Source organism: Orcinus orca, chromosome 7, assembly GCF_937001465.1.
Source record: "Orcinus orca chromosome 7, mOrcOrc1.1, whole genome shotgun sequence".
Classification (NCBI taxonomy): Eukaryota; Metazoa; Chordata; class Mammalia; order Artiodactyla; family Delphinidae; genus Orcinus; species Orcinus orca.
The window spans coordinates 111012771-111040422 of record NC_064565.1 but is presented as its reverse complement, the minus strand read 5'-3'; the positions used below and the strand labels follow the sequence as shown (position 1 = coordinate 111040422).

Sequence of the window (27652 nt, the reverse complement as noted above, 5' to 3'; positions counted from 1 at the left end):
CTCAGCACGTGGATCTGAGGCTGTCATGGCTTGCCTCAGCCCCAGCCTTCCCCCCCGCCCACTCCAGGCAATCCAGCCTCGCGTGACACTGAATGTGCCTGACTTGGTACTACTTCCTGGCTTTTGCTCCCACTGTGTCTAATTGTTTCCTGTGAATGTGTCTTCTCTCCTCATCTGGAGTAAGCTCCCTGCAGGCAGGAACTGTTTCTAAACATCTTTTAGATTCTCCGTTTGTGAATGTTCACCCCACAAAATTTCTTTCTGAAAAAAATGAATGAACACCTCCTCTATAGTTTGGGTTATTACACAAGCTTAGAATTCAACCGATAAATATCTTTAAGGCAATTCCTTACCTTGTCTGCCCCATGGTATAAGTTTTTGATTAATTTAATGTCTTCTCCCTTCTGATTTCAATTTCTCAGAACATACTTAGTGAAAGGATCTTTCTTGAAATCTCTCCCCCATTGTAATCACTAGATTAGGAGACACAGGTGTCATATATAGTCTGGCCTATATTAATATCTCAATTAATACTTCTTATTTGGGTTCTAGGGAAATGGAATGAAAGAGACTATTTAAAAATAGCAATGCATGGTGCTTATGCAGTCATTAATTACTTTGTAACGAGTACCCACAGTGTCCCTGGCTTGGGGCTGGGACCAGAAATCACCAACACATGCTCTTAAAGAATAGGAAAGTAGATCTGGAAGCTATGCAGTGACAGGTATAGTAATTGAGCCTAGGGGCTCTCCCACTCATGAAAAGAAAAAACATGTGTCAACATGCAGCCAATAAAGGCTTTTTGATGTGATACAGTATTTGACTTTCACGCTCTGATCTTTTTCCTTTGTTATCTGCATGAGATGTGTAACTCTTAAATGAATAATATTAATGTTAAAAGAAAATGTTTGCTGCTGCTTTTCCAGATCGGTGGTTCTCAAACTGTAGCACGGACCTTGTGTCAGAATCACCTGGAGGGCTTCTTAAAACTCAAATTGCTGGGCCCACCCCCAGAGTCTCTGATTCTGTAGGTCTGGGATGATGCTGGTGAATTTGCATTTATGGTGAGTTCCCAGGTGATGCTCTGGGGACCACACTTGGAGAACCACTGCTCTCAACTGCCTGTTAAAAACTGAGAGATCAAACAATACTGGCATAATGCTCGGCAGTGTTCAAATCCTAAGTTATTCATTCATTCAAAAATATCGAGCCACCTACAATGCGCCAGGCATGGTGCAAGCTATTACGGATTCAAGGGCGCACTTGAAAGAAATGGCTCCTGCTACTTGGGGTTGATCTCATTCATTACAGTGCTCTTGGGAGCCAGGTGTGATCTTTATCCCCATTTCACCCATGAGGGGAATGAAGGTCAAAGTCAATGCATTGATGCTGTCACTCAGCTGATCATTGCTTCACCATCCCAGACCTCTGACTCTCCAAACCACTGTCCTTTCCACTGTGCCTCTTGCCTCTGTGCTTATTAGATGTGGTTACTTTCTTTTTTTTCTCCTAACCTCGAGGTTAATTTTTCTAATGCTGCTGAACGTCAGCTTTCTTTCATGCTTTTCTATCGCATATTCCCATTTTAATTATATTTTATTGATTGCCTTCTGCAGATGGGCCTCCTATGTCTTCCTTTTTTTGCCTTTGGTTTTAAAATGATGTTTGCATTTGCTCAGATGTGTTCGTTTTGCCCCTGCCAGCAGATCTTACTAGTTTTTTTTTTTTTGTCTGTTAAATAATTTCTGCCTTCCTTGCTCTGGAATTGGATTCCTCTGAGACTGAATGTCTCGATGGAGCACAGATTCTGGCCAGTTATTGCTTGCTTCATTGTGCTAATATTAGGCACTTCATCTCTACAGCAGCAGCTGAGGCCCCCACCGTCTGCTCTGATCCCCCCAGGGTGAGAGCCGAGGCTGGTGGGCTCTGTCGGTGGCATCAGGCTTTCAGTACAAATCCAGCGCTTCTCCTCACTGCACAGGCCAGGCTATTAAAAGCCCAGGAATATGAAAAATAGCTCTCACCACAGTTCCCATCTTGGAAGCTTTCAGGACAGCTCTGCAAAGAAACAATTAGATTCTACCTCACAGAGTTAAAGTGACTTTTTGTTTCAGGAGAGAAATCATAAAGTAAAGATAAAGTAAAGATCGTACACAAAACAGTTGTTTCAGAGAATGTTTAGAAAAACAACTGATCGATTGCCTTGACTCATTTAGCCAACTTTGTTTACACTTCACGTAATTTGCCATTGAACTCTGCAAGGTTTACCTTCATTTGAAGAGTACAGCCAGTCCATAGTGATTTGGGGGTGCTGAGGGATATAGCTTTTTGTTATATTGCTATCAATCAAGAGACACCACTAGGATGTGGTTTTCTCCAAACCGTTCTGATATTCACAGGAAAACATAGCTATTTTTTCTCTTTATATACACTGGTAAATTTTAATCATATTTTATACTTAAATACAAAATAGTGTAAAATTAAATACTCCCAGGCTACATTAGACCAAAGATAATCCGGTAATGTACCCACTGAATGAATGATTTGGTTCAATGCATTTCCTTAAAGGTGTCAAGTCATCTTCTCCATCTGGCAGGCTTCACTCACTAGCACATGCACTTTATTTCATCTGACACCATTTCTCATGGTCAGACCGCTTTAAAAGCACTGAGCCTCAGTCTAGAGCTTTCTCAATTGTCCCATATGTCTTTGAAAGACATATGTATCCCGAGGCACAATTTTACTTACATCTTTTTTGTTATACGAGAATGTTCTCCAAAGAGACAATAAAACCTCTGTGATTCCCTAAGAGATCAGCAAGTCCCATAACATCTGTTTTTGAAGCAGTTATTTTACTTATGAATCGAATATCAAAATTATAAATTCTTCAGTATGTTAAAGTTTTTAGAGTCAAATAATTTATTTTAAAATGGTCTTTAACTTGCTAGGAGTTATAAATGTTTCTAAGGATTCTGATTTTTCAAAATGTTCTGAAGGTGTTGTTTCCCTGTTTTATAAAGGATCAGCATCTGTTTAAGGACAGATAAGAGGCATTGGGATAAAAGCAAGGGTTTTTAGTCTGAAGGACCAAGGTCTCATTGACCTAAACTGGGGTTTCTCAACTCTGCATTAGGGATATTTGGGGCTGGATAACTCTCGCTGTAGGGAACTGCCTTGTGTATTGTAGGGTGTTTAGCAGCATCCCTGACTTCTGTGCACTAGATGCTAGAAGCATCCCAAGGGGTGTGACAATAAACAATGTCTCCAGATGTTGTCAAATGTTCCCTGGGGAGAGAGTCAACCTGGTGCAGAACCACTGACCTAAGGAATTAAACTTGGATAGGGGCTTTGGCAGGAGAAAGGAGTTCTGTTTCAGCTCTGTTGATGCCTATTGCAGGGAACTGTCAAAGGTGCTGAATGCTAGTTGGAGAAGCAAGGCTGAAATTCAGAAGAGGGTCAGCCTAGTTCCACCCATGGCAGTCTGGCTGAGGAAGCAGGGGAAGGAGGGGCCCTTCAGCAGGGCAACTGCTCCATTGTGTTTTCCCAGATTGGAATTCAGGCCACTGCAGATTTTCGATAGCATATTTTTGAGATAATTTTTTTTTATTTTAATAGCTATGCATTTACTTTAACGGGCATTAGGAAGAAGAGTAACTGGCACATTTCGCCCATGCTGTTCTGGGTATTATTGCTTAGGGAGAAGCTAAATCTAACTTGAAAGATATAATTGATGTTAGGGGAAAAGCTTTAAGCAAGTTAGTTTACTTGTGCCAGGAAATGTTTAAGTGCCGAGGGTTCAGCGATTAACAAGACAAAGTCCTGATTCTCAGGGAGTTTATGGTCTCCAAAGGGAACCAAGAAAGAATATCATTTCAGGTAATGATAAATATGTTGTAACAGAGCATGCAGGAACCCTGGGGGGACCACAGGAGGCTCCAGGGACTGAAGCCTTCATCCCATGGCATCACCTTCTAGGTGGGGAGGTAACCAGTAGATGTGTGTGTTGTTGAGTAGAGGTAAGTGATAAGATGAAGAATAAGGGAGGGAAAGAGGCACAAGGTCTGAGCAGGTGACTTCTGAGTGGAGACCTGACTAATGGGACGGGGTGGCCACGGAAGGGCGCAGGGTCAGAGGGAACAGCCGATGCAAAGTGATGGTGGGCCATTAGGGCTGAGGTTTTGTTTTGTTTTGTTTCCATTATTAGAGGTCTTCCAGAAGTTTTAATGTATTTTAAAATTGTGGTAAAATATACAATGCATAAAATTTACAATTTTAACTATTTTTAAATTGTGGTAAAATAAACATAACATAAAACTTAACATTGTAACCATTTTTAAGTGTACAGTGCAGTAGTGTAAGTACATTTTGATATCCTAGAGTGGCTATTACACACAGGGAGGGCTATCTGAAATTATCCTTTGTGTTTGTTTCCTTATAAAAATTAAACTAAGAAATTATAGTGATTCTCAAGCCCTGTCAAACATCTCAATGTGTGTTGCCTTAGCCCTGTCTTTCAACTTAAAATTCATCAAAAAAAATAAATTTCTCAACTAAACGTTTTAATTGGAATCCTAAGTCTGATAATTGCTCTCATGCACCACACTTTCTCCATCGTGACACCTTCTTTGCGCACAAACACGCTCAGATCAGCCTAACCCAGATGCCAAGTGACAGTCCCAGGGCTCAGATCTCTGTCATTGTAGCATCATCTCCTTATCTGGCTCCATCTCTTTCTGGGTTACAAGACTCATCCCACTAAGGGAAGAGCTCTATTATCTCTAGCTAATTGCAGTTCTTGACCCAAATGAATTAGATCTGGTGCTCAGAGGACCAAGGTTGTTTCTGCGAGAGAGATTTTCGGCTGTCTTACAAGACCTGGGCATCCAGGGCAATTCTCATACCAGTGATGAACACACAGGGGCCATCCTTTTCCTTACTGTCTCCCTACGGTCAGCTCTGGTCTGGACTCTCCAAATGGGGCTGATTTCACAATGCACAGTCTTTGGGTTCAAGAGACATCTTGACCTAACTGTTCCGATTTTGTTTGTAACCCCCACTAAGATTGTAGCTAACTCCTTCTCTGCTTAGCTGGATTTTACATTTCTTTAGCTCCCCTAAGACATTTGTTTATCTCCCTAATTGGTTCTATGGGTGACTTTTCTTTTTTTTTTTTTTTTGCGGAACGTGGACCTCTCACTCTTGTGGCCTCTCCCGTTGCGGAGCACAGGCTCCGGACGCGCAGGCTCAGCGGCCATGGCTCACAGGCCCGGCCGCTCCGCGGCATGTGGGATCTTCCCGGACCAGGGCACGAACACGTGTCCCCTGAATCGGCAGGCATGACTTTAATACTATTCTGTTAGGTGACTTTAATGCTATTCTGTTAGGTCCTCCTCTCCTTTATGTAATTCAGTTTTAACTGCTTTTTAAAAAAATTTTATTTATACAGCAGTTTCTTATTAGTTATCTATTTTATACATATTAGTGTATACGTGTCAATCCCAATCTCCCAATTCATCCCACCCCCCCACCCCCACCCCGGTTTCCCCCCTCGGTGTCCATACTTTTGTTCTCTACGTCTGTGTCTCTATTTCTGCCCTGCAAACCGGTTGATCTGTACTATTTTTCTAGATTCCACATATATGCGTTAATACACGATATTTGTTTTTCTCTTTCTGACTTACTTCACTCTGTATGACAGTCTCTAAGTTCACCCGTGTCTCTACAAATGACCCATATTTCATTCCTTTTTATGGCTGAGTAATATTCCATTGTATATATGTACTACATCTTCTTTATCCATTCATCTGTCGATGGGCATTTGGGTTGCTTCCATGACCTGGCTATTGTAAATAGTGCTGCAGTGACCATTGGGGTGCATGTGTCTTTTTGAATTATGGCTTTCTCTGGGTATATGCCCAGTAGTGGGATTGCTGGGTCCTATGGTAATTCTATTTTTAGTTTTTTAAGGAACCTCCATACTGTTCTCCATAGTGGCTGTATCAATTTACATTCCCACCAAGAGTGCAAGAGTGTTCCCTTTTCTCCACACCCTCTCCAGCATTTGTTGTTTGTAGATTTTCTGATGATGCCCATTCTAACTGGTGTGAGGTGATACCTCATTGTAGTTTTTTTTTTTTTTAACATCTTTATTGGAGTATATTTGCTTTACAATGGTGTGTTAGTTTGTGCTTTATAACCAAGTGAATCAGTTATACATATACATATGTTCCCATATCTCTTCCCTCTTGCGTCTCCCTCGCTCCCACCCTCCCTATCCCACCCCTCTAGGTGGTCACAGAGCACCGAGCTGATCTCCCTGTGCTATGCAGCTGCTTCCCACTAGCTGTCTACCTTACGTTTGGTAGTGTATACATGTCCATGCCTCTCTCTCGCTTTGTCACAGCTTACCCTTCCCCCTCCCCATATCCTCAAGTCCATTCTCTAGTAGGTCTGTGTCTTTATTCCTGTCTTACCGCTAGCTTCTTCATGACATTTTTTTTCTGAAATTCCATATATATGTATTAGCATACGGTATTTGTCTTTCTCTTTCTGACTTACTTCACTCTGTATGACAGACTCTAGGTCCATCCAACTCATTACAAATAGTGCAATTTCGTTTCTTTTTATGGCTGAGTAATATTCCATTGTATATATGTGCCACATCTTCTTTATCCATTCATCCGATGCTCATTGTAGTTTTGATTTGCATTTTCTAATAATTAGTGATGCTGAGCAGCTTTTCATATGCTTCTTGGCCATCTGTATGTCCTCTTTGGAGAAATGTCTGTTTAGGTCTTCTGTCCATTTTTTGATTGGGTTGTTTGTTTTTTTAAAATTGGGTTGCATGAGCTATTTATATATTTTGGAGAGTAATCCTTTGTCCATTGATTCATTTGCAGATATTTTCTCCCATTCTGAGGGTTGTCTTCTCGTCTTGTTTATAGTTTCTTTGCTGTGCAAAAGCTTTTAAGTTTCATTAGGTCCCATTTGTTTACTTTTGTTTTAATTTTCATTACTCTAGGAGGTGGGTCAAAAAAGATCTTGTGATTTATGTCAAAGAGTGTTCTTCCTATGTTTTCCTCTAAGAGTTTTATAGTGTCTGGTCTTACATTTAGGTCTTTAATCCATCTTGAGTTCATTTTTGTGTATGGTGTTAGGCAGTGTTCTAATTTCATTCTTTTACATGTAGCTGTCCATTTTTCCCAGCACCACTTATTGAAGAGACTGTCTTTTCTCCATTGTGTATCCTTGCCTCCTTTGCCATAGATTAGTTGACCATAGGTGCGTGGGTTTATCTCTGGGCTTTCTATCCTGTTCCATTGATCTATGTTTCTGTTTTTGTGCCAGTACCATATTGTCTTGATTACTGTAGCTTCGTAGCATAGTCTGAAGTCAGGGAGTCTGATTCCCCCAACTCCTTTTTTTCCCTCAAGATTGCTTTTGCTATTCGGGCTCTTTTGTGTCTCCATACAAATTTTAAGATTTTATGTCTAGCTCTGTAAAAAATGCCATTGGTAATTTGATAGGGATTGAATTGAAACTGTAGATTGCTTTAGGTAGTATAGTCATTTTCACAATATTGGTTCTTCCAATACAAGAACATGGTATATCTCTCTATCTGTTTGTGTCGTCTTTGATTTCTTTCATCAGTGTCTTATAGTTTTCTGAGTACAGGTCTTTTACCTCCTTAGGTAGGTTTATTCCTAGATATTTTATTCTTTTTGTTGCAGTGGTGAATGAGATTGTTTCCTTATTTCTCTTTCTGATTTTTCATTGTTGGTGTATAGGAATGCAAGAAACTTCTTTGCATTAATTTTGTATCCTGTAACTTTACCAAATTCATTGTTGAGCTGTAGTAGTTTTCTGGTGGCATCTTTAGGAATCTCTATGTATAGTTTCATATCATCAGCAAACAGTGACAGTTTTTCTTTTCCAATTTGTATTCCTTTCTTTTTCTTCTCTGTTTGCCGTGGCTAGGACTTCCAAAACTATGTTGAATAATAATGGCGAGAGTGGACATCCTTGTCTTATTCCTGATCTTAGAGGAAATGCTTTCAGTTCTTCACCATTGAGAATGATGTTTGCCGTGGGTTTGTCGTATATGCCCTTTATTATGTTGAGGTAGGTTTTCTCTATGCCCATTTTCTGGAGAGTTTTTTTTTTTTTTTTTGCGGTACGCGGGCCTCTCACTGTTGTGGCCTCTCCCGTTGCAGAGCACAGGCTCCGGACGCACAGACTCAGCGGCCATGGCTCACGGGCCCAGCCGCTCTGCAGCATGTGGGATCTTCCCGGTCTGGGGCATGAACCCGTGTCCCCTGCATCGGCAGGTGGACACTCAACCACTGCGCCACCAGGGAAGCCCCCTAGAGAGTTTTTAATCATAAGTCGGTGTTGAATTTTGTCAAAAGCTTTTTCTGCATCTATTGAGATGATCATATAGTTTTTATTCTTCAATTTGTTAGTATGGTATATCACATTGATTGATTTGCGTATATTGAAGAATCCTTGTCTCCCTGGGATAAATCCCATTTGATCATGGTGTAGGATCCTTTTAATGTGCTGTTGGATTCTGTTTGCTAGTAGTTTGCTGAGGATTTTTGCATCTATATTCGTCAGTGATATTGGTCTGAAATTTTCTTTTTTCGTGATATCTTTGTCTGGTTTTGGTATCAGGGTGATGGTGGCCTTGTAGAATGTGTTTGGGAGTTTTCCTTCCTCTGCAATTTTTTGGAAGAGATTGAGAAGGATGGGTGTTAGCTCTTCTCTAAATGTTTGATAGAATTCACCTGTGAAGCCATCTGGTCATGGACTTTTGTTTGTTGGAAGATTTTTAATCACAGTTTCAATTTCATTACTTGTGATTGGTCTGTTCATATTTTCTATTTCTTCCTGGTTCAGTCTTGGAAGGTTATACTTTTCTAAGAATTTGTCCATTTCTTCCAGGTTGTCCATTTTATTGGCATAGAGCTGCTTGTAGTAGTCTCTCATGATGCTTTGTATTTCTGTGGTGTCCGTTGTAACTTCTCCTTTTTCATTTCTAATTTTATTGAGTCCTCTCCCTCTTTTTTTTGATCACTGGGTAAATGTTTATCAGTTTTGTTTGTCTTCTCAAAGAACCAGCTTTTAGTTTTATTGATCTTTGCTAATGTTTTCTTTGTTTCTGTTTCATTTATTTTTGCTCTGATCTTTATGATTTCTTTCCTTCTGCTAACTTTGCGTTTTGTTTGTTCTTCTTTCTCTAGTTCCTTTAGGTGTAAGGTTAGATTGTTTATTTGAGATTTTTCTTTTTTCTTGAGGTAGGCTTGTATTGCTATACACTTCCCTCTTAGAACTGCTTTTGCTGCATCCCATAGGTTTTGGATCATCATGTTTTCATTGTCATTTGTCTCTAGGCATTTTTTGATTTCCTCTTTGATTTCTCCAGTGATCTCTTGGTTATTTAGTAACGTATTGTTTAAACTCCATGTGCTTGTGTTTCTAATGTTTTTTTCTCTGTAATTTATTTCTAATCTCATAGTGTTGCGGTGGGAAAACATGCTTGATATGATTTCATTTTTCTTAAATTTGCCCTGGCTTTACTTGTGACCCAAGGTATGATCTATCCTGGAGAATGTTCCATGTGCACTTGAGAAGAAAGTGTAATCTGCTGTTTTTGGATGTCATGTCATATAAATATCAATTAAATCTGTCTGGTCTATTGTATCATTTAAAGCTTGTGTTTCTTTATTAATTTTCTGTCTGGATGGTCTGTCCATTGGCGTAAGTGAGGTGTTAAAGTCCCCCACTATTATTGTGTTACTGTGGATTTCCTCTTTTAGAGCTGCTAGCAGTTGCCTTATGTATTGAGGTGCTTCTGTGTTGGGTGCATACATATTTATAATTGTTATATCTTCTTCTTGGATTGATCCCTAGATCATTATGTAGTGTCCTTCCTTGTCTCTTGTAACATTCTTTATTTGAAAGTCTATTTTATTTGATGTGAGTATTACTATTCCAGCTCTATTTTGATTTCCATTTGCATGGAATATCTTTTTCCATCCCTTCACTTTCAGTCTGTATGTGTCCCTAGGTCTGAAGTGGGTCTCTTGTCGACAGCATATATATGGGTCTTGTTTTTGTATCCATTCAGTGAGCCTGTGTCTTTTGGTTGGAGCATAATCCATTCACATTTAAGGTAATTATCGATATGGATGTTGCTGTTACCATTTTTTAAATTGTTATGGGTTTGTTTTTGCAGGTCCTTTTCTTCTCTTGTTTTTCCCACTTAGAGAAGTTCCTTTAGCATTTGTTGTAGAGCTGGTTTGGTGGTACTGAATTCTCTTAGCTTTTGCTTGTCTGTAAACCTTTTGATTTCTCCATTGTCTGAATGAGATCCTTGCTGGGTAGAGTAATCTTGGATGTAGGTTCTTCCCTTTCATCACTTTAACTATATTGTGCCACTCCCTTCTGGCTTGTAGAGTTTCTGCTGAGAAATCAGCTGTTAACCTTATGGGAGTTCCCTTGTATGTTATTTTCATTTTTCCCTTGCTGCTGTCAATAATTTTTCTTTATCTTTAATTTTCGTCAGTTTGATTACTGTGTGTCTCGGCATTTTTCTCCTTGGATTTATCTTGCCTGGGACTCTCTGTTGTTCCTTGACTTGGGTGGCTATTTCCTTTCCTATGTTAGGGAAATTTTCGACTATAATCTCTTCAAATATATTCTTGGGTCCTTTCTCTCTCTCTTCTCCTTCTGGGACCCCTATAAGGCGAATGTTGGTGTGTTTAATATTGTCCCAGAGATCTTTTAGAATGTCTTCATTTCTTTTCATTGTTTTTTTCTTTATTCTGTTCCATCTCAATGAATTCCACCATTCTGTCTTCCAGGTCACATATCCATTCTTCTGCCTCAGTTCTTCTGCTATTGATTCCTTCTAGTGTAGTTTTCATTTCAGTTATTGTATTGTTCATCTCTGTTTGTTCTTTAATTCTTCTAGGTCTTTGTTAAACATTTCTTGCATCTTCTCGATCTTTGCCTCCATTGTTTTTCCGAGGTCCTGGATCATCTTCACTATCATTATTCTGAATTCTTTCTCTGGAAGGTAGCCTGTCTCCACTTCATTAAGTTGTTTTTCTGGGGTTTTATCTTGTTCCTTCATCTGGTACATAGTCCCCTGCCTTTTCATTTTGTCTGTCTTTCTGTGAATGTGGTTTTCGTTTCACAGGCTGCAGGATTGTTGTTCCTCTTGCCTCTGCTGTCTGCCCTCTGGCGGATGAGGCTATCTAAGAAGCTTGTGCAAGCTTCCTGATGGGAGGGACTGGTGGTGGGTAGAGCTGGGTGTTGTTCTGGTGGGCAGAGCTCAGGAAAACTGTAATCCACTTGTCTGCTGATGGGTGGGGCTGAGTTGCCTCCCTGTTGGTTGTTTGGCCTGAGGCGACCCAGCACTGGAGGCTATAGGCTCTTTGCTGGGGCTAATGGTTGTCTCTGGGAGGGACCATACCAAGTAGTACTTCCCAGAACTTCTGATGCCAGTGCCCTTGTCCCCACAGTGAGCCACAGAAACCCCCCACCTGTGCAGGAGACCCTCCAACACTAGCAGGTAGGTCTGGTTCAGTCTCCTATGGGGTCACTGCTCCTACCCCCTGGGTCGTGATGCGCACACTACTTCATGTGTGCCCTCAAAGAGTGGAGGCTCTGTTTCCCCCAGTCCTGTCGAAGTCCTGCAATCAAATCCTGCTAGGCTTCAAAGTCTGATCCTCTAGGAATTCCTCCTCCTGTTGCCAGACCCCCAGGTTGGGAAGCCTGATGTGGGGCTCAGAACCTTCACTCCAGTGACTGGACTTTTGTGGTATAATTGTTCTCCAGTTTATGTGTCACCCACCCAATGATTATGGGATTTGATTTTATTATGATTGTGCCCCTCCTACCATCTCATTGTGTCTTCTCTCTTTGGATGTGGGGTATCATTTTTTGGTGAGTTCTAGTGTCTTCCTGTTGATGATTGTTTAGAAGTTAATTGTGATTCCTGTGCTCTCACAAGAGGGAGTGAGTGCACGTCCTTCTACTTTGCCATCTTCAACCAAATCCTCTAACTGCTCTTGTCTTTATCTCCTGATTTTCCAGATGAAATTCTGCTGCATCTCCATCTTATCCCCCTCCCCTCCTAAAGTTAGTTGCTAACTTTCTTCTTAGTAATTTCTGTATTACACGGCAGTTTAAAATTTGCACCATACATTTCTTTCTAGGGCAGGATCATAACTGCTTGTGTTGTATCCAGCGTCCCTCTCATGTCCTTGTGTGGTCCTGAGACCACAGCATGAAAACAGTGCTAAAGACTGAAAAGGAGCTGGGCATGTTTGGGAACAGAACAGGGCCCCAGGAGGCTGCAGCATTGTGGTCAATGGGGAGAGTGAAGATGAGGAGGCAGGGGCCAGGTCAGGTGTGCTTTTTAGCCATGCGGTAAAGTGTTTGGGTTTTATTCCAAGCTCTTGGGGAAACCACTGGAGGGTTTTAAATATAAAAGTAATGGGATACAAATTATGTCTGAAAAACATCTCTCTGGCTGCTCCCATGTAGAATTGATTTTAAGAAATCAAGTGTACTCATCAAGAGATGAGTTGGGGACCATTGTTTGAGTCCTGGTGGGAGGCAGCGATGACTGGAACTAGACAGTATGAATGGTGTCATATGGTTGTGATGATAATTTGGAAGGCGGTCCATGAGTGCTTATGGTTTGGTTATGAGGAAGCACCATATTGCTAGCTGGAAGGACAGGAATGGGGATGTTTACTGGTATTGGCCTCCATAGTTAGGTATAGACTTTGGGAACCAAAATGAAGGAAGCTTGTCACTGCTGTGTATTTTTAGGGAAGTGTAAATGACAGTCACATCTTTTCCGCATCCTTCTGTGTCTTTACACAGGCCTTTCTCTGTGTTTTGTCAACCTTCCCCTTGGGAACTTACAATGTAGATCTTCAAGGCCTGAAATGCCTGAAATACATACATTCGTATGTGTGCTGGAACAAATTCTCCCTGACACACACCAATGGTCACCACTTACTACCTCCCCCACCCACTGTGTTGACACCATCACAGTCTGGCTTGACCATCTTCTACCAGGTCATCTGGGTGCCTGTCACTGCTCTGGTAGGATAAAGAGACGTTATTCACGATTGGCATAGTTACTTCATTCCCCAGAAAGGGACTAGCTTTCTGCAGGGTGGAAGGAAGAACCCAGGCAAAGCTTTAATGGTCTTTGTTCATTTAAAGTCCTACCAATCCCTCATTTAGTTTTGACTCTGTGGTTATGACATCAAATTAAAAAACAAAAGACACAGGAAGGGAGATCTACAAGGCTTAGGTATCCAGCTCAGAGTATCACATATAGCTCAGTGTCAATGATTTGTCTGACAACTGCAGGTAAGTCTCTGCTCTCTGAGGGTCTAAGAAATGACTCACTGGTGTTTAAGAGCCCTTTGAGTCAGATGCAGGGTGCTCATGGCTCCTTGCCCTGGGGTGGGAGGGAAACGCAAGAGGGAGGGGATGTGGGGATATATGTATACGTATAGCTGATTCACGTTGTTATACAACAGAAACTAACACAACAATGTAAAGCAATTATACTCCATTAAAGGTGTTAAAAAAAAAAGTCACATGAAAAAACCCCCAAATATATAATGCTTTTAAAGCTTGGGAACAGAAAGCAATGGCACAGTGACTGATCTTGAGCCGTGCTCTTCACTGGAGGGGACTCCTGGCATTTGAGTGAGAAAACTGTGTTATTCTGGACCATTTTAGGCAGTGCAGGGCTTCAGCGTGTCCACCATGGAATGCCGGTGTGACCCTCTAACCATTATGCCAATCCCTAACATCCCCACATCGCAAACGTGGGTTATCCTCTTGGATTGATATCTTCCTAAACTTGAGTCCAATATTGGAGCATTTAACAGCACTGAAGATTCACCTTGCTTACAGTTTTAATTTAATATTAGATCTGTTAGGGAATTCCCTGGCTGTCTAGTGGTCAGGACTTTGCCCTTCCACTGCAGGGGGCCTGAATCCAGTCCCTGGTCAGGGAACAAAGATCCTGCAATCCATGCAGAGAGGCCAAAAAAACAAAAAAAACAATTTAGATCTATTAGATAAGAGCAAATTAAAGGCATGGGACGATTTGTGTATTATCAGACAATGTGGTTCTTAAAAAGAAATTGTTGATATTAATAAATATAGAGTGTTTAACTAAATTTGTAAATGGGACCAGACATTCATTAAGGAGGCCCTTAAAAGTGATCTTTTCAAAATAAATATCTTTTAGTTAGGGATGCATAATGAAGTCTTTATAGGTGACAAGAAATTTTCTTTAAGATACCCACAGGGATGATATGGAAGTATGAGGAGACTAGATGAAATTAAATGGACAAAATGTGAATAGTTCTGAATTTAGACATTTTATTTGAAAATATATTAACATAAAATTGTTACATTAAGATATTCTGTTCTGAATTTTGGAGTAGATTTTTGTCCTCGTGTTTGGATTTTTAGTTTACATGATTATCTTACTCTTCTCATACCCATGAATTAGCTACAGTCCCCTAGACAGTTTTTTGTTTTGTTTTGTTTTGTTTTGCGGTATGTGGGCCTCTCACTGCTGTGGCCTCTCCCATTGCGGAGCACAGGCTCTGGATGCGCAGGCTCAGCGGCCATGGCTCACGGGCCCAGCCGCTCCGCGGCATGTGGGATCTTCCCGGGCACGAACCCGCGTCCCCTGCATCGGCAGGCGGACTCTCAACCACTGCGCCACCAGGGAAGCCCCCCTAGACAGTTTTAAAGCCTGTAAGGAAGAGTAGGATTGCAAACAATGGCCTCCATGATCACAGTCTGTAATTTAGACTAGTTTGGCAGGTCACTGAAGCTCAGGCCAATCATCTTTCTCCTAACATTGATTTATTTTTGCAAATACAAATGCTAATGACAGTCTTTCAAAACGAATAATTCAGAAAGACAAGTTTTTAATGTACTTTATGTACATCCTGGAAAGCACAAAATGTTAGAGTATGATTATAATTTTGTAGGAAATATCTGTGCATAAACATTTCTGATAGGAATTATCTCTAAAGTATTAATAATTCTGTCACTCAAATAACATAACTAAGGGTAACATTTTTCTCTTTCTATTTTAAATCTTGTATTTTCCAAATTTTCTTTCATAATCATTTTCCACTTTAAACTAAAAAACATAATTGCATGTTATTTTTTAAACTTGCCTTTTGGGGGGGCTTTGTTTTCAAAGTTGACAAAGTATTTGGAATTTCTTTGCGGCTTCTCAGCTGCAGGGGTGTCCCAATAGATACGAGTCCTTATTTTCTCATCACACATATGTGGTTACGTTATTACCCAAAAAAAATCACCACTGGAGGCTGGCTTGCTTCACCGAGAAAATTTACGGGGTTGGGTTTGTGCTTCAAATTAGAATTAAGATGCATATAGTCATGTGCTTAATATTATATGTGTCTCAACCTTTTTGTCTTTAAAATGAAGGGATAGGGCGTGAATTGAACACGTGAATTTTATAGCTGTAAAATATAAAAAGTTAAAAAATTTTAATACCTACCTGGCAATTTTCCTGGTGGTTTTTTTAAATAGGTACTGGGATGACCTTGGGAAAGTGGCCGTCATCTCAGTGGTCAAGGAAGACATTACAGAGCCTGTTTTTCCTTAGGTCAGAAGGAAAGGACAGTGGTCTTCAGGCTCAGTTTCTGAAGGTTCCGACTAACATTTCAAAATAAAATTCGGAGCTAACGTTGAAAAAAGTATCTCTTTGCATAAAGTTTTTTTTTTTTTTTGGCTGCGTTGGGTCTTCGTTGCTGCGTGGGCTTTCTCTAGTTGTGGCGAGCGGGGGCTACTCTTCGTTGTGGTGCATGGGCTTCTCATTGCAGTGGCTTCTCTTGTTGCGGAGCATGGGCTCTAGGCACGCAGGCTTCAGTAGTTACAGCACGTGGGCTCAGTAGTTGTGGCTTGCGGGCTCTAGAGCGCAGGCTCAGTAGTTGTGGCGCACAGGCTTATTTGCTCTGCGGCATGTGGGATCTTCCCGGACCAGGGCTCGAACCCGTGTTCCCTGCATTGGCAGGTGGATTCTTAATCACTGCACCATCAGGGAAGTCCTGCAATAAAGATTTTTGCAAAGCAAATGACTTTTGAACTATGATTCTAAATGGCTCTGATTGTTTCTTGTTGTAAAACCAAATTAGATCAAGGATTGCCTGGGAGACTAGTTTAATGATGCTGCCTTGGTTGGATGGGTACCAGTTGACTCCATCAATTCATGGGATGGTTCATCAGAGTTTTGGGACAAAATATTTTATAAATGTCTGTCTTGTTTTGTTCAGGTTATACTGGAGAGCTTTGCCAATCCAAGATTGACTATTGTATCCTAGACCCATGCAGAAATGGAGCAACCTGCATTTCTAATCTCAGTGGATTCACCTGCCAGTGTCCAGAAGGTAAACATTATTACCCCAGGAATAACGTACGTTTTCCATTTTAAATCATACATTAATTTGATGACCTTGTACTTCCATTTTCTGAAAAATCTCTACTCAAGAGAACTTCCTATTTTGTTGCATTTATAAAACAATATATAAGCTGGTCCTTTCCTTTTAAGGTCTGTGCTAGAATAGCTTGGAAATTATGTCTGAATATTAGACATAATCTCAAAATTTCTGCAATTTTCATTTATACATTGAAAATGAATAATGATAATAAAATGGAATTTCTTTCTAATGGCAAATTTCACTTGTTAAGATTCCTATTTTTTAAACCATGCATTTGGTTTACATTAAAAAAATTTCAACATGAAGTTCACCTGTTTTTGTCTTTACATCAACTTTATAACATCTTGGAGACTTCTAGTCCCCTGGAAAGCCACATCTTTAGAGCTACTTTTAATAAAAAAATAGTTGTACTGTTTTCAGTTTCACCTTGAAGAAGCAGGCAGATAATTCCAGCTATGGAACTGGTGTTCAAGGAATGATTTTGTACTTGGAGGAAGTTTTCTTCCCATTTCTGCTTGGAGGGATGTTATGGAAGGGATTGCTTTAAACCTTTAATATTGTAAGAATAACATGATATTAGAGGTGTTTTTTTCCCCCTAAAATAATCAGGAGCATGTGAGCTCCTGATCCACAGAAGTGACCTTGACAACTGCATAGAGTAGGCTGACATCCTATGAAGAGATTAAATGTAGCGTCTGCGTGTGTAAGGAAACATCTCTTTACTCAGAATAACCTGAACTGCCCCTGGCTGAGAGCTGGAGTGGGGCAGTGGTACAGATCGGTGTTGATAAAAGGCCACTGACCTCCTGGGTAACCCGAGGGCTCAGGGTTGCCAGGGGCGGCAGCCACTGTCGACAGTGCCTCATACCCTTCCATATTTTGAACACTGAACAGTGCAGTGGCTAAGGAAGTGAATTCTGTGTCCCAGCTTCTGCTCCCCTGGGCAGCGGCAGCAACGAGTGGCTGTGGCTCTTTTGGTTATCCCCAAGCTGTGTGTGCTTGTGACGGATGTGGTTACCATGATGATGGAGTTCTATGTGCTGGACCATCTCCACTCTTCACTTGAGTGTCTTAAGCAAATGGGAAAACTGGAAACGTTGGCAGGCGGATGACTGAGTCAGCGGCACCAATTGTCACCCAATGCACGGGGCGCTGGGCAGTTTCTTACAGCTTTGCCACACCCTGGGTTAGTCGTCTGCCATCTAACTCTCGTTGTAGGCTGTGCTTAGCGTCAAGGGCGGGCTTCAGGGTCAGCGGCTATTGCTGACAAATCATTAATTCCCCAACCCCATCCAATCCTCCTTTCCCTTTTCTAGTGAATGTGTGTGATGAGGACCCTGCTTCCCTCACAGGGACATTTTGGGATCGAATGGGACTTTGGGGAGAGGTCTTTGAAAGCTCCAAAGTGCTTTATTATCATAGTTCTGATTGCTGCCAGGAAGTTCAGATGCCAGCCCAGAGGCTCTGAGAGGTAGTGACTTGCACAAAGTCACACTGGTAGTAAAGGATGACCCTTGAACCAGAGCCCAGGAATTCTGTGCTCACTCATGCTCCATTTTCTAGTTTATAAAGATTTGCCAAGCACATCCTACATGCCAGGCACTGAGCTGGGTTCTGGGCCCTAGAGTTGGCAAAGCTGAAGGGGCTCCTCCCATGGTGCAGACACAGGTAAGTCCATAGTTACAAGCAGGAATCGGTGCCTTGAAGACGCACAAGGATCTGCTTAGCTTTGGGGACCCGAGAGAGCTGCCCACATGTGGAGACCCTGAATGACGAGAAGGAGGAGGCTGGCGCAGTTGAGGGCATCACCAAGGAGCAAAGGGAAAGGGGAAGAAAGTGGGTGGCGACGGCTGAGTCCTCAGGGCTTCGCAGGGCTTTGTGCGTGGTGTTGGGGCACGTCACATTCAACCCAGACGGGAGGCCAGAGGCTTAGGTTTGAAGCCCATTTGGCCTCGTGCTCACCAGCTCTGTGCCTGGGCAAGCGATTCCATACTTCTCTGTGTCTCAGTTTTTTAATCTGTAAAATTGGGACAGTGATAACGCCCACTTCCTGGGGCCCCTGAGGATGGAATGAGAAGATGCTTAGGTAAGTGCTTAGCACAGTGCCCGGGGAAGTGCTCAGTAAGTATTAGGCACCTTATCATGGCTGTTTTCCTAATAATGATTATTACCATTAAACCACTGAAAAATGTAAACAGGAATTTGACGTTTTTCCTGTGGAGCAGTGTGGAATGTGGGTTGGAGAGAGACAAGACTGGGAGTAAGCAGAAGAGTTTGTGGGACTGTTGTAGAAATCTGGGAAATCGATGTTGACTGCTAGGAAGGGAAGGTGGAATTTGAAAAGGAGAGAAGCTGATGGATTTGGGAGAACTTGGCAGGGAAAATGGAGGGGCCTGGAGATGGATGGGATATGGAGGGGGAGGGAGAGTGACGGGGCAAGTCTGCGGCTTCTCTTACTTTACGGTTGGTTGTGCCATTCGTGGAGAAAAAGAAACATGGAGGAAAAGTGTTCTATTTTGGACACGTTGAGTGTGACATTCAAGTGGAGATGGCAGCTGGGCAGTTGCTGTGAGTCTGGAAGTAAGTGGAGATGTCTGGGTCAAGTCTATACACAGAGACCTTGGTCTATAGATAGTCATTTAAACCTGGCCGTCAGTAGGGTTGTCTAGAGACCTTCTCCTTTATCCAGTAGCCTATCAGTTCCTCCATGTTGTCTTGATAAAGCCTAGAGAAAATGTGATTATCTAGAATTGAAATGATGGAGATGAATTTCCCAGCAAGTCTTCATAGGAAGACTTTCATCCGGAGGTTTACCTTCACAGGAGACTGACCAGGGAACGTGGCTTCAGTTATAATACGGAAGGATTCATTGCGATGTTTTGAAGGCTCCCAGCAGCCAGCATTTTAAAAGCAGCCCCTCCCACTGACCTGTTCTTAGGGTGCTTTTTGTAGAAACTAATATTTACAGAGCATCTTGCACTTAGAAAAAGCCTGCGTCTCCAGGAGTTTTCTCTTTTCAGCCACGCTGTGAAAACAAGTTTGAAAGCGTTTCAAGTCCACACAGTGTTCTAAAGTTCAGAGCCAGCACTTGACCCTTGCCTGCCTCCTTTTCTTTCTTTTTCTTCCCCCCCGCAGTGATTAACATTTTGGCATGTTTGCTTTGTATTTACATATATAGTTGTTTGGGTTTTTTTTTTTTTTTTTTTTTGCGGTACGCGGGCCTCTCGCTGTGGCCTCTCCCGTTGCGGAGCACAGGCTCCGGACGCGCAGGCTCAGCGGCCATGGCTCATGGGCCCAGCCGCTCCGCCGCACGTGGGATCTTACCGGACCGGGGCACGAACCTGCGTCCCCTGCATCGGCAGGCGGACTCTCAACCACTGCGCCACCAGGGAAGCCCCTATAGTTTGTTTTTTTGCAAAGTAATTTGAAAGTAAATTATAGGCATCATCACATTTCATCCCAAAATAAATCAGTTTAAGAACAGAATAAATCAGAATAAGAACATTCTCCTTGATATCTACAATACCACACCAAAGAAAATAAGTCATTATTTCCTAATATTATTTGCTCTCTGCCCCATTTTTACTTGCTCCTTTGCATGTTTGTGTTGATTCTGTCTTCCCTGTTTCCCTGTGATATTCTTTGAGGGTGGGAAATGTATTTTATTCATCTCTGTCTTACTAACTCTCATTATCCTATCATGGAGCTTTTAGTTCCATATTTTATGTTAGTAGGAGGTTAATAAATATTTGTATATTAATTTATTTTAAAAGTCAACACTTAGAAGTCCCTCACACTATGCTTAGTAACTCATTAGAAGGTTACAATACTATGAAGCAAATTATATTAATATTTCCATTGAACAGATTGAGAAACTGAGGCATGAGAGGGTAAATAACTTGCCTGAGATCACATAGCTAGAAATTGAAACCCAGGTAACTTAGCACTAACATTCTTAACCCTTGGCCTATACCATCTCTTAATATATTCTTTAAAGTAAATTTTATTTTGTTTAAGAGATGGTCTTTGTAACCATAGTCATGAGTAAAATAAATTCAGTTTGTTGGGTTTTAAAACTTCTAAATGTCACTGCTTAAAAATCTTAAGCCTGGAAAAAGCTAGAAAAATTATTTTTTTCCTTTCTCCTTTTTGTAAGTGCAGTGAAATCCCTTTACAATAATCTCTCCCAGTCCAGAAAGCTATTAAAACTGGTTTTCCCTCTGGACAGGGCTTTCAACACTGCTCATTCACATCCTTGTTCTTTTCTGTCCTTTTAATCTTCATCCTATTTCCTTCAAGGAGCCTTTTCCATCTGATCTGGGCTGAGTCCTTAGAGGTTACATTTTTTCCTGAGGACCCATCTCTTTTTAACCTCTCTCCAAAAGTTCAAGGTCGGGGAGGCCTGAGAGACAGCTTGTACAGTAATTATCACATGAGTTCTCCTTCTGGAAGGTATTCGCTCTTCTATACTTACATTTTTATCCTTCATCAACGAGCCCTGTCTTTTCTTTGAATTTTAACCTTAATTTTAGCTAGGTCCATATTTGAAAAGTGCAGTTTCAGATTCTGCTTAGAGTGGGATTGTTAAGAAACAAAAGGAAACTTGTCATGAGTGTCTTCTTATTTTTAACTTATTGAAAACAGCAAAGGTAAATAATTGGGATCTGGGTTTACTGCCTCTGTATATATTCTTTACATTGATATTGTCTTTATGTTTGGTTTAGAACTTCAAGGTCCTTAAATTTTGAACTAAATGCATTTTTACTCTGAGGAGGACTAATTATAAATACTTACCATCACCGCTTATTGGTATTTAAATATGTATATTTAAATATATGAGTATTTTTGAATACACAAATAAGTAAAATCTGTGTATTACTGTCTAGCCATCGTCTTTGCTTCAGCATCTCATTTAAAAATTTTTTCCTTAGAAAAACAAAGTAGAACAAAGAATAAAAAGAAAACAGCGGTGATAAAAACATTCAGCAGTAAAGCACATCTGTCGGCCCTGCCTGTGTGACCATTTGCATCGTGCTGGCACGTCTCTTAGAATCTAATGACCTTCCTGGCATCCACCTATTAGAGAAGGCGTCTGGTAACCAGAGACAAAGGGAGCATAGGGGGCTTCATGACTATTTTGAGGAAATATCATTTGATCACATGTGTCTTAAAAACCTTGAATGTAAAAACGTTTTCTGGTGTGGCACCCTTGGCTAGGATTACAGATAAATATAATTTGGGTGAACTGCTGTTGCATTGCAATTATGATGGCAAGTATTGCAACCGGGTAGAGGACTCACATTCAGTCCTCTCACTTCTTAGAACGCAGTGTTGGATCCACTGTCAGACATGCAGATCTTTAAAAAATTTTTTTTAATTTTAATGAAGTATAGTTCATTTACAGTGTGTTAATTTCTGCTGTACAGTAAAGTGATTCAGTTATTCATATATATATACACACATATATGTATATATACATATATATATATATACGCATACATTCTTTTTCATATTCTTTTCCATTATGGTTTATAACAGGATATCAAATATAGTTCCCTATGCTACACAGTAGGACCTTGTTGTTTATCCATTCTATATATACTAGTTTGCATCTGCTAATCACAAACTCTCAATCCATCCCTTCCCCACCCCCCTCCCCCTTGGCAGCCACAAGTCTGTTCTCTATGTCTGTGAGTCCGTTTCTGTTTTGTAGATAAATTCATTTGTGTCATATTTTAGATTCCACATGTGAGTGGTATCATATGGTATTTGTCTTTCTCTTTCTGACTTACTTCACTTAGTATGACAATCTCTAGGTCCATCCATGTTGCCGCAAATGGCATGATTTCATTCTTTTTTTATGGCTGAGCAGTATTCCATTGTATATATGTACCACATCTTGTTAACCCATTCATCTGTCAATGGACATTTAGGTTGTTTCCATGTCTTGGCTACTAAATAGTGCTGCATTGAACATAGGAGTGCATGTATCTTTTTGAATTATAGCTTTGTCTGGATATATGCCCCGGAGTGGGATTGCTGAATCATATGGTAGCTCTATTTTTAATTTTTTGAGGAACCTCTGTACTGTTTTCCATAGTGGCTGCACTAGTTTACATTCCCACCAACAGTGTAGGAGGGTTCCCTTTTCTCTGCACCGTTTCCAGAATTGTTATTTGTAGACTTTTTAACGATGGCCGTTCTGACTGGTGTGAGATGGTACCTCATTGTAGTTCTGATTTGCATTTCTCTAATAATTAGAGATGTTGAACATCTTTTCATGTGCATGTTGGCCATCTGTACAGACATGCAGATCTTGTAACTTGGAAACTCCGTTGCCAAGTGTGGACAGCTGGTGTCCTTCTGTGGCCTGGAGCTCAGGAGACCTGAGTCTGGGCTTGATGACAAGTGGGAGAGTGGAGTGGTTATGAATGTGGGTGTTTTGGGTCACACTGCTTGGGTTTGAAGTCTGGACCCACTTCTTTTACAGCTTTTTGCTTCTCTGAGGCTCATTTTCCTCATTGAGAAAAGGAGAACGATAGTAGCATACCCTTTATCAGTTGATATGAAGAACAGAAAAAACCCTAAAAACCCTTAGCACTGTGCTTGGTGAATAGTAAGTGCTGAACAAATGTTAGGTGTGATGATGATGATGATGGTGATGGTGATGATAACGATGATGATGATGGTGGTGATGAATATAGTCCTATCACCTTGGGTGGGTCATGTCTTTTTTTTTTTTTTTTTTTTTGCGGTACGCGAGCCCCTCACTGTTGTGGCCTCTCCCATTGCGGAGCACAGGCTCCAGACGCGCAGGCTCACGGGCCCAGCCACTCCGCGGCATGTGGGATCTTCCCGGACCGGGGCACAAACCCGTGTCCCCTGCATTGGCAGGCGGACTCCCAACCACTGCGCCAGGGAAGCCCCATGTCTTTTTTATCTCTTCCAGCCATGCTTCCTTGTTGTAAAAGCGTTCACTATATTACCTTTAAGTGTCCCTGCTCCTAATCCCTTACTGAATCAATAAATCCATCTTGTTGTTTCAAGCAATGTTTGTAGAGAAAAGTTTCATAATCTCTAAGGAAGGCCTGAGTCTAAAACTTAATGTTGGCCTGAAGGCCCTGTAGGTTAAATCCCATTGCAACGTGCTCCAAGGGTTTATCCAAACTATATTTGTTTATCTACATTTTATAGCCTTGAGAAATCTAGCCATGTAAGTTCTTTTGTCCAACTCAAATGTCAGGGTAATACCTTTCATCTTAAAGGGATTTATAGGCAATAGCCACACATGTCATAAAAATTATCTCTGAGATAATGCGTATTGTTCAGAAACTGGCATGTTACCCAGTAAGGATTTAGGAGTTCTATAGTTCTGGGATTTGGTTGTTTTCTCCAGTATCCTGGTATGTAGGATTTGGTAAAAGTACTGTCTTAGGATCATATAAAACCGCGTGTATTTATTTAAGAAATGTGCAACATGTCCTCATAAAAGCCCCAAATAAAATACTGTTCTTATTCTTTCAAAATTTGGCATTATCCCTAAATCACCACTTCATTTAGGAATCATAGCAGCTGAGATCCTTGGAGTTCCAAGCGGTATATAGTTTCATCTTTTGGACACAAAGCAGGGTATTAAGACTTACGAAGTGTGAGTAAAATTTTATTTCTGTGTTTGGTGCATGCCGATTAAGTTTTGATTTATGGCTAAGTTCATGTTTCCTTTTTGTTCTTTTTCTTTTCTTTTTTCCACATAGCACAGTTTCTCTGAGATCATTTCAAAACACTGCGAGGAATTTTGTTTGTCTGCTTCTCCCATTAGCAGTGGGGACCAGCTGTACTCATTTTAGTGAGTGATGGGTCCTGTTCCTCACTTTTATCTCTGCTTCCCCTCTGGGAACCGTTCTGATGCTCGGTTTAGTGGTGGCAGATGGCGGTTGGAAGTTACAGTGTGATGAGTGAATGAAGAAATAAATAATGATAACTTGGTGCTTTTCTTTTTAAAAAGAGGTAGGCTATACCTAAACAGGTCACCACAAATTCTGATTTCTTAAGGTGTGTGTCTAGACATGCCCATAAAGATTATTCAGCATTATTTCAGGTAAACGCCTTGAACTTCAACTCTTTCTCTCTTGTGGCTAATCGTTGTAATCACACAGCAGCAGCAGTAATAATAACAGTTGTGATGACATTGGCCACTTGTTGAGTGCCTACTCTGTGTTAAGCACTGTGTTTGGCCCTTGAAGTTATTATTCAACAAAACATAGCAGCTCACAGCTGGGGCTCGAGCAGACTTGAGTTTGAATCTGTTTGATCACTTAGCACTTGGTGACCTTGGGCAAGTAAACTGAAATTCCCTATACCTTATTTTCTGCATTTCTAGAGGGTGGGTGGTATTAATATCTACCCAATGAGCTGTTATAAGAACTAAATGAGTATACAGTGCACAGAAAGTGCCTAGCAGAGAGTGATTAATACGAATGCCACTATTTAATCCCCACAACTGCTGTGCAGGGCAGATCCCGAGGCTCTAGGTCTTGGTGGACCCAAGGTACAAGCTCTGCTTTGTCTGGTTCTGGAGTCCGTGTTCTCTCTGCTGCACCAAGCTCCTTCTCTGATCAGGTTCTGCCTTGTGTGAGAGCTGTTTGGGTGCATGTCTGCATTTTCTCACAGGACTGTAGACTCCCTCAAGGCAGTGATGCTCAACTTCTTCTGTATCCATGGAGCACCTAGCACTAGAGTACCTGTGAGCCATGTTGAATGCATGAGTAAGTAGATAGCTGGAAACAGTTGCAGCAGTATCATTTTATGTGGGAGGAAACTGTAGCCAAGATGGATTAACCAGTGTTCACTACTGTAACCAGGTTCATTGCAAACTTACTAATAGCAGCGGTGAGGCGAGGGTTTGGATCTCATCCTTTCAGTGCCCCATTCATGTATGGTTTAGGGGTCACCCAGAGACACGAGAAGAGTTCAGATAAAGACTTTGGGGGTCCCCTTCTCTGGTTCTCTTCTTCCCCAGGACCTCCTCACTCTTCATGGGGTGACTGTCCTGGGCTCCTTCCTGGGGTTCCTTTGGACAGAAAGAGCAGGTTTGATGCTAGGGTCTTGGTCTCCCTGGGCCATAGTCCCAGCTGAGAATGCCTGCAGGGTGGGCTCCCCAGACATGGAACTCAGCCCATGCTGTTTGCTGCTTCCATATTTGGACTCCTCTTCAAAACTTGCCTGCTCTTGTTCACCTTCAGAGTCATGAGGTAGGTGGAGGGTTTTTTGGTCTGGAGTTTAGAGTTATTTGTGGGACAGTCTGTTTGTTCAAAGCTTACTTTTCCATATCAGAAGCAGAATGTCCATATAATTGTTCTTAAAAGCAACAAAGATGCTTTGCAATAGAAACACAAATACCCTAGAAATAAATGGAATTTTTATTTTTTCTTGCAGCAGATTTTATCTCCTTATACATTCCCCAACTCTACACCATAATAGTCGGAGGAGGCTAGAGTGAAATTTTTGTCTAACTTGGACCAAAATACCACACGATGCAGTCCAGGGTCTGATTCTGACCTATTCAGATCTAGGCTCTGACTCCTACAGCATATTAAAGTGGGACTGACAGAGAGACCAAGGCCTGAGAGAAATTGAACAAATAAAGCTGGGAAAGTAAAAGGATGCTTGTTTATGACTTTATCATATTCTATTTTTGATTCAGTAAACTTTTCTTCGACTCTGTTTTTCCAATCTAGTTCTCATTTCATGTGACCTAATATTATATTGAGAAAAGCCAGCTGAAGATAGATACTTAGGCTTCTCCTTCTTAATATAACCCCTTTCTGCAGGTATTTTCTCACTGTTCTTCTTTTATTTTTTTATTCTTATTTTTGTTGGGGTGTAGTTGTTTTGCAGTGTTGTGTTAGTTTCTGCTGTACAGTGAAGTAGAGTTCCCTGTGCTAGACAGCAGGTTCTTATTAATTATCTATTTTTTACGTATTAGTGTATATATGTCAATCTCCGAATTCATCCTCCCCCCGCTTCCCCCTGTGGTGTCCATACGTTTGTTCTCTACATCTTTGCCTCTATTTCTGCCTTGCAAACCGGTTCATCTGTACCATTTTCCTAGATTCCACATATATGCATTAATATACGATACTTGTTTTTCTCTTTCTGACTTACTGCACTCTGTATGACAGTTTCTAGGTCCATCGAGGTCTGTACAAATGACCCAGTTTCATTCCTTTTTATGACTGAGTAATATTCCATTGTGTACACACACACACACACACACCACATCTTTATTCATTCATCTGTCGATGGACATTTAAGTTCAGCCACTATTGAGAACAGTATGGAGCTTCCTTAAAAAACTAAAAATAGAATTACCATATGACCCAGCAATCCCACTATTGGGCATATACCCAGAGAAAGCCATAAGTCAAAAAGACACATGCACCCCGGCGTTCATTGCAGCACTAATTACAATAGCCAGGTCATGGACTCAACCTAAATGTTCTTTTAAATTGACCCAATTATATTTTATTGTAATTTCTATGAAGAATTTGCCATTTTTAGAGTCCGTTCCTCATTTTCAACTCCTAACTATTCTACACTTAGCAATACTTCTGGTCACTATGATCCAGGGCCTTCCCATGGGATGATCTACTCACCACTGGTCATTGTCACTGCGTTCAACTATGACTCTCTTTTCTGTTACAGCCCAGGACTTTATATAACATTTTTACATAATTTTTATCATTTTTTCTTGATTATCAAAGGAATCTATGCTCAGATAAGCTCAAAGAAAAAAAACCCCTACAATTCTATCCTTAAAAGAGATCATTTTAAGTTTTAGGTGAACATCTTTGAAATCTTTTTAACACACGTTTTAGAAAACTGAAATTGGATCTTGCTGTGCATTCTCTTTTGTAATGATTTTCTAAAAGTGAACACTGTGTTTCAAATAATCTTGTACTGTTAATTACTTTTCTAAAGGGTGGTTATTAATGGCTGTGTTTTATTCCATCATACGAATGTGGCATTATGTACTTAAAAGACTTAATCATTCACATGCCATTTATTGATTACCTGTCTTGTGGCAGCTAATCACAAGGGCTCCGGGAGTGAATAAAACAGGT

General features: G+C 41.0%; 1 protein-coding gene across 2 annotated transcripts in view; it reads left to right on the top strand.

The window, feature by feature from the left end:
- The window catches only part of DNER (delta/notch like EGF repeat containing), a 326228-nt gene that overhangs the window by 213424 nt on the left and 85152 nt on the right, over positions 1–27652 (top strand). For both annotated transcript variants that reach the window (XM_004262614.4, XM_033426041.2), the window contains exon 7: positions 16365–16478. In XM_004262614.4, the coding sequence (XP_004262662.2) occupies positions 16365–16478 (114 nt within the window). The remainder of the gene's footprint in view (positions 1–16364; positions 16479–27652) is intronic.